At 39.0% G+C, this 12000-nt stretch overlaps 1 protein-coding gene across 1 annotated transcript; it reads left to right on the plus strand.

The window, feature by feature from the left end:
- Positions 1-4543: 4543 nt before the first annotated feature.
- Positions 4544-10035, plus strand: APELA (apelin receptor early endogenous ligand). Its single transcript, XM_064652400.1, has 3 exons — positions 4544-5106; positions 5534-5644; positions 7930-10035. Exons 1-2 carry the CDS (start codon positions 5031-5033, stop codon positions 5620-5622), a joined length of 165 nt encoding a protein of 54 aa, XP_064508470.1. The 5' UTR covers positions 4544-5030; the 3' UTR covers positions 5623-5644; positions 7930-10035.
- Positions 10036-12000: the final 1965 nt, after the last annotated feature.

Here is a 12000-nt window from a genome sequence, read left to right on the forward strand (position 1 = left end):
CCCTGAAATAGAACATGTGGTCACACTGGTGGGGATCACAGACATTGTTGCTCCAGAGTTGACCTCTTTCTTTTCCTATTAAAAAGAAATATGTATATGTATTCCCTAGATGAATCTTAGAATCAAATTTTCTTGTTAGAGATGGAAGGGAACTGAAAAATAAGTGCACCTTCAAGCCCATGTAAATGTTTTTTCCTTAAGTAAAAAGGAAAATTCATCAATACAGTGTGTAGGTAACTGATGAAACCGTCTTTTGTCTAGGAGGGACTTCATAATTTATGATTATTCAGGTGCATGGCTGGTACTTCATTGTATTAAATAAAATCAACCCTACAGATTGTAGGGTTACAGAAGTCAGACAAAGTCTACAGAGAATGTTTTTCCTTTTCTATTATTACTGTAATAATTATAATTATTACTTATACTGCAGTAAGAACTTGGAGATGATGCCATGAACACAGTATATTTTCTTCCCAGTTTAAAATTTCAAAAAATGTACTTTCTAGATTATGCATCTCTGCCACACACACGGAAAACCTCTCAAACTGGAAAAACAAAAATAATACAAGGTTTAGCCTAGTCTAATGTGTCCCCCATTTCCTTTCCTTGAGCACATATGTCTCCAGTGTCAGGTTACCAGTGTGCATTCTTTCTGCTTGCTGACCACCATTTTCTTCCCAAAAAATCCTGTCTCCCTCCAGGCAGGAAAGGCAGCTGAGAACTAATAGGCAGAAAAGTGATTTTTTTTTTCCAGAAAAAGCATAAAATGCCAAACAGGAGGAATAGGGTTTAGGTTTTGAGTCGGTTTTCATTTCCAAGATTAAAATAATGACAGAAAGAGAGATTTCTCCTAAAATCATAATTTTTGAGCTAATTAGTTTTGTCCAGAAAAAGTAGTCTTCATTATTATAGTAAATGAAGAAGGCAAACATTATATTTGGCGTCTGGTGCTGTACCCTGGGCTGAAGAAAAAACATCCTTTTTATTCGTGGAGGGCACACAGACCCTATAAAACCATGACATAATAATCCCAGTGAAATTTGTGGTTTAAAAAAAAAAATATCACAGACGCCTAGACACCATTTCAAAATTTATTCCCTTGAGCAATTCTTCACCAATGTTTTCCCCTCAAACAGCAACTTACATAATCTTTTTGCATTTTTCTATTTTGTCTATTGCACAGATGACATACCATCTTGCAATGTAATAGAAAGGAACAAGGAAAAGCCTAGATTTTACCTAATGATATTTGCAATTGGACTTGATGGTGTGCTTCACCAAATTCTTTTGAATTAAAGGTTTTTATCCTAGATCTTAGTGAGATGGTTAGTGAAATAATTCTTCTGGATCAGCAGGATGGATTAATTTGGGGAACACAAAGTTAGAAAATCTGGTTAGAAACTCTGATATTATATCTCATCTGACACTTCCAAGTCAAAATTAACAATTTTCAATTACTATCAGTTACTATCACGGCTGAGCATTCGGCATGTCTTCTTATAGAACAGTAGAGATCCACAATGATCAATATATTTTTACAGGCCACTAGCAGGGGAAGAACTATTATTCAAGGGGATACAGGGATGAAACCAGTATTGCCATATATAACAATTAATTCCTGTACTTGAGAGGCTTCACTTAACATTTTATACTGATAGCATTTGAAAGCTGTTCTCAAATATTAACAATAAACACTACACTTTATTGCTGGCCTTGAAAAAAAAGGTAGGATTCAATTTTTCTAACTAGCAGCCCAATAGGGAATGCTAATTAATCTCTTACTCCATACTAGGAAGTGCCCACTTATCTTTCTTGCCTGTTGTTATAATGCAACTCTGCTTATTCCACTTCTTAGTACTATGAATTTTACTGTTTCTTCACATTATTTCATCTTTTGTTCTTGCAGTGACTTGTTCTCTCATTTATCTAAATACTTTTTTTCTGTATATGACAAAATAATTTGATATTCCCTCAGTGACTTTTCCTTTATTCCAGTTTTATTATTAGAAATGGCACAATGATTTCAAATTATTTTTTCCCCGAATAAGAAGACTGTAACAGTCACTCTGTACTGAAAATGTAACACAGAACAATTTCTATCCAGTGAAGTGATACAGTACTTACTGAAATGTGTTAAGCAGAAGATAATGCTACGTGTGTTACTTAATGTTTGATATTCAGGAAAGGCACTTCTAAATATTCCTTTTCACAACTTTTAAGATTATTTCTGCAATATGCTAAGTATTTTTTTATTTTTTTGTTTTCTGGATGTAAACTGATAAATTGACTATTTTGATCCTATCAAAGAGGAAGTAGGGAACAGAATGTCTGTTGGAAAAGTAGCAATGACATAGGTGATAAATGCTGAAATCATCATTCCTTTATTGTGTTCCTTTCAGATTGCAAGAGAAGGGAAGTTTTGATTCAAAGAACCAATTCTTCTAGCTCATAAAGCATTATCTACAGACCTCCAGCTTTCCTACATACTTTACATTCCCTTTCCTCTTAAGCCAACACAAAACCCACCAGCAAATACTGTGAAAAACGCAGAACTATTACATCACTACATTCTGGCTAGTTGTTATTTGCCTAATTTCAAGCAGCAGTATGCCACTTGAAAGTAAGTACCTGAAGGAAAGCTGCTTGCCAAAGAACTACAAGTTCTAGATCAGGGCTGTAACACATTTTAGAAATTTCTTCAGTGGATAGGCATCAAATTACTACTGTAGCTTACATGAAAATTGCAATAAATATGTGATTTATCGTGACGTGGTGGGTTGGATTTTATCAGTCAAATAAACCTTTGTAACTTTTGCACAGGGTAACAGTGGAACTAGTAAACAAACTACAAAAGAGAGACATAAATACTGCACTTAACTATTGTATCTTACTCAATTTCCTTTAAAATTTAATGTCTCCTCAGAATGTTGGTAAACTTGACCACATTCAGGTGCAGAAGAGGCCTAGATAGCCTGAGGGACTGACAGCAGTCTATGCATTCTTTCTGCCTTTTAGCTATTTACAGAGTCTCTATCACTTTGAAGTCTGTATTACTTTCCACCTTAGGGTTATGAGTCTGAACTTTACATAGCTGGCTGCTGAATGAAAGTGATCATCATTTGCAGGGATGTATGAACAAGTTTGCCAGTGTGTTCTCATTCACGGTGAGCAACAGAACACATCCCTAAATGTGTCCTGGTGGAGCCAGAAAATTTAGGATATTGAGGATGTAACCCTGATTCTGTCACAAATTTGTTATGTGATTTGGCCACAGCACTCCTCTCTTTCTCTTTCTCTTTGAAATTATACTCTATTAATGACAATTCTGTCACTGGCACCATGGGACCCTGATTTCAGCTGAGCCAGTGGCATCAATATTAAAGAGAAGTCTAGTTTAAAGGTGAGAGATCCTAAAGAGAAAACTTCATGACCACCAAGCTGTAGAGAACACTGGGAAGCATCTGCTGCTCATGACAGAGGAATGTGATCAACCAGCAGAGGATTTCCTTTGCTGGAGGATTTTCCTTTGTCTCAGACACCTTCCTCAACAGTCTTGACATAATTTCAAAACAACATTTAATAATTATTTTCACCATGTATTCAAGCTGCAAGTTGTCTTTTAAGTCATATGGACATACTCAGACAAATTAAGTAACTTACTAATAATGTGTAATTTTGTGAGGAGGAACTAGCATGCACTATTAAAGTTAAATAGACTTTTAAAGAAAATGGGAAAGCCCACAAGTGAAAAAATACAGGGATAATTGAATTTAAAAACCCCAATAAAACAACAACTATATATTCTATTCTTTAAAAAATTAGGCAAAAACCAACTTTATAAAACTTTCAATAATACTTATCTATTACTGATGGTAGTATTTAATCTATATAGAAATTTACTCTTTCCTGCATATTTTGAAACAGAAACTTTTCCCAAAAAGGAACAAATTTTAATTTTTTTTTTTCATTCCATCACAAGAAATCAGCAGTTGAAAATAAGAAAAGAACCAGTCTAATTTCAACTGATGCCAGTAATTCACTGAATTTCAATGCCATCACTGCTGCTCCCACATTCCGCAAGTTTTGCCATTCTTCTCTTCAGGCTTGGGTATCTGCACCAGCTCTTTTCAACGTGGTTTGTTATAGCGAGCTCTCACCATGATCTAGAACAAATACACTGCAATGTACAGGTGGGTTATGCAAAACCAATGTCCCATCCAAAACTGCTCCCCTCAAGCTGCTGGAACAGATACATCTGTTTTACCCCACGCGGTAAAAAAATCTCACATATTAATTCCTGAATATTCTGATCCTTTAAAAATAATGGAGGGTACAAAAGACACCCATTAGCCTTAACTACTGTCAGTTGCACTTTGAATAGCCACAACTTCGCAGCTAGTTTAGAGAAGACAGAAAGCATTTGAGCTGCGAGGAGGGCCATGCTTGGGGGGGTTTCCCTGCCCCCGCTTTCGGGGGTAGAGGGGGAAACAAAGGTCGGGGAGACACTTCCTGCCCCTGCCATTGCTGTCTGCATGTGGGATCAATATGGGCAATGTAAAGTTTAAACAGTTGCAAATGGGGGAGGGAACATCGGGGCTTGTTTTACATATGTTTTTTTCCTGCCCGGCTTGAATTTAAAGTGAAGCGGCCGCATTGTTCGAGAGGCTCCTTGCCCTTACGCATTGACAGGAGCTGCTGTTTACACGGGCTTTTCATTCCTGCGCTGTTTGCTTATGGAAAATAAGGGGGAGTGACAGAAAAAAAAAAAAGAGAGAGAAGGGAGAGGAGAAGAGGGGAGAGGAAGGCCCAGACCGCAGTGCAATCCAGGAACCTTGCCCCTGCCTGATAATTAACTCTGCTGGTGAAGGCGGCTGGCTCTGGCTCCCCGGCTTGTCACTGGCATGTGAGCGGGCAGGGGCTCCTGCCGCCCTGCTGGCCCCTTACAGCCCCGCGGGCGGCTGTTCCTACATTTCCTCGCCTATATACACATACGCACACCCTCCGAGCTCGCCTTTGCGCTGACTGCAGACATGAGACTCCAGCTGCTCCTTTGGACCGTGTTTTTGCTCCTGGCGAGCCTCCTCCCAGCCTACGGACAGCGGCCAGGTAGGCGATGCCTCAGCGTGATGGATGTGGCGGGACGGGAGCGTGGGGTTCGTGCCTCCCGTGGGCATCTCCGGCGTGTTTCTCTCATCGCGCCCAACACGGGTTTCTACTCGCGAGACGAGTTTCTACCTAGCGCATCGATCGATCTGTGCGCTTCATCTCTGCGTGTAGCGGCAGCGTGAGAGGATGCCTCAGGTTATCTCAGGAGTTTGGCAACTTCGAGGGTGAGGGGGGCTGGGATAAATAGGGACCCAAGGTCAGCAGCTGTTGTAGACCTGCTACCGGGAAGCACCGGCGGCACGGGGTGGGCGGACACTGGTAGCTCTCGGTGAGCGGAGCGGCGGGGCCGGAGCTGCCGTCCCGCGGAAGGTAACACCGGCCGCCCCCCTCACGCCGTGCTTCCCTCCCTCCGTCCTTCTCTCCGCAGCCAACCTGGCCCTGCGCAGGAAGCTCCACCGGCACGGCTGCTCCCACCGGCGCTGCATGCCGCTCCACTCCAGGGTGCCCTTCCCCTGAACCCCCGCCCGAACCTGCCCAGGTAAATCCGCGTGTGCCGGCTGCGGCCGGGAGCGCTCCCCGCAGTGAGCACCTTTCCGAACTCACACCTGCCATTCGGAACAGTGCACGAGGCACTGAAGGAACCAAGCCAAGTCACAGGTGTGATTGCATCCGAGCTTCCCTCGTTTGGTTTGAAAACGGGGCTTTGGAGCGGCCCCGGCGGGGCGGTCGCTGCCCTAGGGCCGATGCGCGGGTCCCCCTTCCAGGCCATCGCCCCCCCGCGCAAATGCCTTCGTGAGTCCGCTAAACGGGCCGAACGCTGCCCTCCACGGCTGTTGGCAAAGCTGCGGGGCAAGGAGTGTAATTAGTGTAAGGGCTGGACAAAGCGGCAGCTGCAGAGGATGCTCCGGGGCTTCAAGCACTGACACTTCCTTCGGGTTGGATGCTGGGCGAAGTCACCTCACTCTGCCCATCAGTAACATGAAGGTAGTAGCATTCACCCACTTCAAAGGGGACTGTAATTCTTAATCATTGTCAGCAAAAGACTTTGAGCTCCTTGGATGAAAGGTTATACAAGTGCAAAACATTAATGCTTTATAGCTGATGAGGGCATATACATTCAAATACTAAGTGACTGCAGAAGCACACAGGTAGCATATGCAAATAGGGTGGCATCAAAAGGAAACCAGGGCTCTTGCAATTTAAGAATGAATAAAACATGTAGTCAGTAGTTTTGCATCTTCTAAACTCATTATATATTAAAATAATGTTGTACCCCCAGGCATGACAGCATGCTAAGTAAATGATGGCAGAACCTGCGCTCTGTAGAACCAAGATGTTTTGATTTACTGAGTGGATAACAGTGAAAAGGAGACCAAAGTCAAACTTTTAACAACCCTATACCAAGGATCTTGTCAATGCATAAACTGCCTTGGTGAAAAGAGCCTACATCACTCCCCAAACAGCCGTGCAAAAGGTACCATTCCACTCTGTAGTGCTGGCCTATAATCACGTGGAATGTGCATATGGGATGGTAAACTGGCAAGTTTGTGAAGCTGAAAAAAAGATGAACATATTTTAAATTTAATCTCAGATGGGCTTGCATACCAAGTGGCAGAAATAAGCTGCAAGTATAAAGGAGGACATGCCAGAAGGATGCTTCACTACTGAATGCCATGTCCTCTCACTGCTACATTTAGACAAGAGACAGATTAAATGAGATTCCATCATCAGTTTAAGCAGAAACCTAAAAAGATAAGCAATCAGATCAATTCTCTCAGCAGGCAGAGACTGAATGGACAGAGGTACAGTGGAATTTAGGCCCAGAGACTCCTTGAATCGATTCTGAATTACTTCTTCAGCTCCTAAGAAAAGTAAATTTAACTCCCTTTTCCTCTGATTCAGCATCCATATCTGGAAATTGTCTGTGTAGAAAGCATTTTCATTTTCTCTTATATGTTCTGAAACCGCGTACAATGAATGGATTTTGCTTGAGACTGCAGTAGCTGCATTATACATGTGCAGTTACACTGGAATTACTTTCCCTACAGAATATCAAGATAAAAGGTATTTGCAGGGTTATCTCCTTTTCTGTGGGGAGTTGATTTCTTGTAACAAAAGTCAATAACAAAGCAAAACAGTGTACTTACTAATTCATAAGACATTTTGTAGACATTTAGCTAAAGATGCTTCTGCTTTATAAAGCTGTTTAGAAGTCAATAAAGCTTGACTAGGGAGTAAGGGGTAACAGACACCTGAACTAAGTCTCTTCAGTCATCATTGTGGGTGCTCAGCTCCTTTATCTTAAGTAGGATTTACCACCTACATTCCCTTCCACTTTTAGTCCTAATTCAGCAAATATTTACATGCCTGGGTAACTTGACTCACATGAGTAATCTTATTGATCTCAGCGGAGTTGTACATATGGATAAAGCTATTTGCAGATGCAAACAGGACGGACCCTAAAGGCTGAATTTCAACTAGGGGTTGGAAACTCAGAATGAGCACAGCAGCCTCTCACAACATTTAAAATGAGGAGAGGGTTGGACTTGATTTTTTTTTTAACAGTTGCATAGACAAAACACAGGAGAAAAAAATGAAAGAAAATTTTATATTAGGAGCCTTCTTGGTTTCGGTTTGGGGTTTTTTTCGTTGTGGTTTTTTTTTTTCCCTTAAACCTTGTAGATGAAATTTCCAAATTAAGAAACATTACTCCAAATTTCACCCATGTATTTCATAAATAACATATTCTGTTTCATATGGAACTAATTTAGACTACCAAATCTCTCATTAATGACTATTTCTCTCCTTTTTTTTTTTTCCTAGCAATTTCATAATGGGCTTTTCAGTGTTTTAAAGGAGCAACAGCTAAACAGATAGAGAATTTAAATTAGTCAAAAGTCCAGATCGACAACAGCTGACCTGGCAGCCCCCAGAGTTTCATCTTCAGCAATCCTGTCTGTCACATTCTGCTGGACCTGGAAGGGGTGGGGGAAGGGTGGTGATGGAGGATGTACATGAAACTTACCGGGTTGAATCATTCCTTGACTCTCCTAATGACTAGTGAAAGTTAAAAACCAAATCAAACTCAAACCTGAGCTGGGGTTCCAGTGGCATTAAGAAGGAAGGATCCATCCAAGGGGACTCATAATGGTATGTAACTTTCAGACTGAATGAAACTGGATGTGCTGTTAACTACTCAATTCAGCCTGTATATAGGGCAGTATTTAGGGTGAAGTAATGTCAGACTCCAGCATAGAACTGTGTCCACTTTTGATTTGTAGTTTTATATATTAATAATATATACATATGTGTTTTAACGCCTAACATTACATCTTTATGGAATTACCTTAACAATAACATAGAATGTGTTACTGTAATAGTACCAAAGTCAGCAGGTCCTACTGGCTTCACATAGAGTAAGCATAGTGAGAGTTTACAATATAAGAAAGCAAAGAGAGTATTATTCCTCATTCTGTAGATAGAGAATTGAAGCATACAGAGATAAGAGATTAGCCAAGGGTCATGCAAAACTGATAACTCAGATCTCTTAAGTCAGGCCTTAAGGTCAAGCCCATCCTCCTGTCTAATGAGCTGTTACTGCAAAGCCTATCATTTGTTCTCTTAAACTGGGCTGCCAAACCAGACAGTTAAAACAGTACTACAGAGCTGTTTGCTTAGTAGTTTTCCTAAAATACGCACTGCAGTATTATAAATAGAGCATAAAAATAGACCATTGAAAAGAAACCTTTGTTTGATCAACCAAAGTGTTGTGTAGTACTCTATTCCTGTAATTTAAATGAATGGGATATTTGAACATGGCACTACAATGAATGAGAATTTCAGACAGAAAACAGCCTGTTCTTTTCAGCACTGTAGGTCGACAAGACATTTAACTTTAGAGTTTTGTTCTTAAAAATACATGTTTCACATCTCCTTTTTATATCAGTGGAAATTACATACCTATATATAAAAGAAAATGTAGTAGCCCTTTCATTAGCACAACTAAAACAAACCTTAAAATAAAACATATCCAGATTTTTAAGTCATTGCACTAGACTTGAAATGTCATTATTTTTTAAAAAAAACGTATAAAGATGAGCAAAGATAAAGATAACACTGTCATGGTTTAAATCCAGTATTAAAATTTTCTTCTTGCAACACATAATTTCTAATAAATGAAAGAACAGCAATCAAGAAAACTGTGTAGTTGACACTTCCTAATCAATGTGTATATGTAATCCCTTATATCTAAGAACTTGAAAACTTAATTGAATTCATACTCTCGTAACTTAACAGGAGTTTCAAATTTCTCTGCATACAGAAAAAAAAAATTAACATCACACCCTATTCCAGAGTTGTGGAAAACCATCATAAAAAGATGGTCAAACTTGTCTATACCAACCAACAGTCCTGCAGGTAAACCTTTGGAGTCTTGAAAAAAAAGCAGTTTTCCAAAGAGGCTTAATATATTTTTTAAATTATTTATTTAACTTGGCTTTCATCCGTATCAATGGCTATCTCTGTTTAGAAGTACAGGTAAAGAGTGTGGGAAAGCAAGAAAAGGAGTAGCTGTTTAACAGTTATGTCATATATGAGTTCATGGATCTAATGTGGCACTGGATATTTCATATAACCATAATTATTCAATTAACTTTGATAAAATTGTAAGAAAAACATAATGTATCTAATAAGAAGCTATATATGCATGTTCCTTCACAGAGGAAGCCTGTTGTCAGTCTGCAAAATTATTCTAAATGTCTGTTCTTTCAGACATGCTGATACCATAAAATCTTTGAAAAAGACATTGATTGTGATCTTTAACAGATATGTTTATCAACTGGTTGGTTGATTGTATATTTTGTACAAAGACAGTATGCATTTCAAATAATATCTCATTTTAAATAAACTTCGTACAGTTCTCAAAATCTATTTTCTTCAGCTGTCAAAGTCAATGCATTTAAAGAAAATGGAGAATTTGCCTAGTTTTCCTGTGGATGCATATGGAATCAGTGTGTAAAAATTTTTCTTACTCAATTTTTGACACAAATAAATTATAGGTATTCATGGAAAAATTTTCCTGACATTTTTCAAAATGCAAAATGCTGATAAAAGTCATGTACAAAGAACACTATTTAAAACTACTGGTTGGTATAATCACAGCATGCTGTAACATGACATCATTATACCCCACTAGGATTACAGCAAAACTAGACTATGCTTTGTCCCTGAGCCCAGAACAAGCAACATTTATAATTACCTCTCAGAATGAAATCTGAATGTTCTCACAAATTAAAAAAATTGTCTTTTTTCAGGACAAAAACGAGCTTAGCAGCAGTCTGGAGCATAACAGAAGCTAAAATGTGCAGTAACTTCCCTCATTAAAGGTTGGATACTGTAAATACATTTCTAAGTGCTAGATGCCTTGCACAGTAGAATTAAGAGAGCTGAGTAGTAGCATCCTACTACAGCACAACACTACATTGACTTTTACCTTCAGTGGGAGCTTCAAAGGACTTAGTTTTCAGAAGAGCTGGATTTGCCTTTGACTTCGCTGAAACTGTTTTCATCCAACGTGTGCCATGTAAGGCTCGTGGTAAAAACAATTTTGCATGATAAGAGTTTTTACACATACAAACATGAAGCATTTGGACACAGTGCTACAACAGGCGCATTGACTGACCTCTCCTTGTGTGTGTACCAGAGTACACTGAAAGGAAGTTTGTACAAATACAAATTGCTGTGTACTGAAAATCAGAATTGATGATGTTTGCATGGATGCAATCTAACAATCAAGACCTGATACCAAGGTAGATTCATACCTTAAAATTCTGAAGGGCAAAACATGAGTCTCTGAAACTTAGAATTAACTTTGTCTTATAGCTGTTGCGTTGGAAAAACAAAAATTTTATTTTAAAGTATGTTTCATTAAGTCTTGTAACAGCAGGTCAACAGGAAACAGAGGTAAATGCAAGGCTTTGGTGAGAAACAGCAGTTTAGCATGTTCTCAAAGGATAATAAACAATTCACCTCTTCCCTTTCCAGTATGGAAAAAAGGAAATTATAGAAGAATAAAGACTGGAAATATTTCCCTTGCGCCACATACATATGCTATAAATACCTCAGTGTCTGTACACAAAGCCAAGGGTCACATAAGATTTATATTGACATTAGGAGAACGTCAATATAAACGTCACATAAGATTTATATTGACATTAGGAGAAACGTTAGCATGGTAAATAAGTTTCCAATGTTCAACTATCATCGGACAAGTACAATTAGCATACTGATACTACTCCCATGGCCTTTCTCTTTGTTACTAGTGATCAGCTGTAAAATATTTGTTCCAAGAGGGAAACACTCCAACAGCACAAACAGGGCAATATGTGTCTTGAGTTAAAAGAATGCCTAAAGGCTGAAGATGGTTTTCCTCTTCTCTTGAGAGTTATCTGTTAAACTCTTGTCTGCCCAAGTCCTTTTGGTCCTTGCTGCAATGTTTTTTAGATTGACTCAGTGGAGGAAGCCCACTTAACAGTTAAGGCTGTAGAACCTTAAAAGCAGGAAAATCCTGTTCAAATCTTTTACAATCAGTAATTTCCTTTGTGAGGTGAAATATTAAAGTGTTTATATAGAATATCCACTATGAGCTATTCAGAAAGACAAAACAGAAATACTGAGTTTTTCCCTTATAAATGATGTGTATTCACAAGATATCATCACATCTTTTCTTTCATAGGTACAAAATGTGTAGCTCAGTTCAGCATTTTATCCAGAAATAATTAAAAACCCAGAAAGTGAACATTTTTGGGGCAACCCCCAATCCTTTATGTTTCTTAGGTGGTCTGAAATACTTTCCCCAAACCTGAAACACATATCTTGTTTTTCTAGAAAAACAAA

The sequence above is a fragment of the Pseudopipra pipra genome, chromosome 4, assembly GCF_036250125.1.
Source record: "Pseudopipra pipra isolate bDixPip1 chromosome 4, bDixPip1.hap1, whole genome shotgun sequence".
NCBI classification, from domain to species: domain Eukaryota; kingdom Metazoa; phylum Chordata; class Aves; order Passeriformes; family Pipridae; genus Pseudopipra; species Pseudopipra pipra.

Bases quoted from the DNA above. Each gene is read 5' to 3' on its own strand.
- APELA (XM_064652400.1), top strand. From the start codon at position 5,031: ATGAGACTCCAGCTGCTCCTTTGGACCGTGTTTTTGCTCCTGGCGAGC. The intron at 5,107-5,533 runs GTAGGCGATGCC...TTCTCTCCGCAG, and splicing joins AGCCTACGGACAGCGGCCAG to CCAACCTGGCCCTGCGCAGG.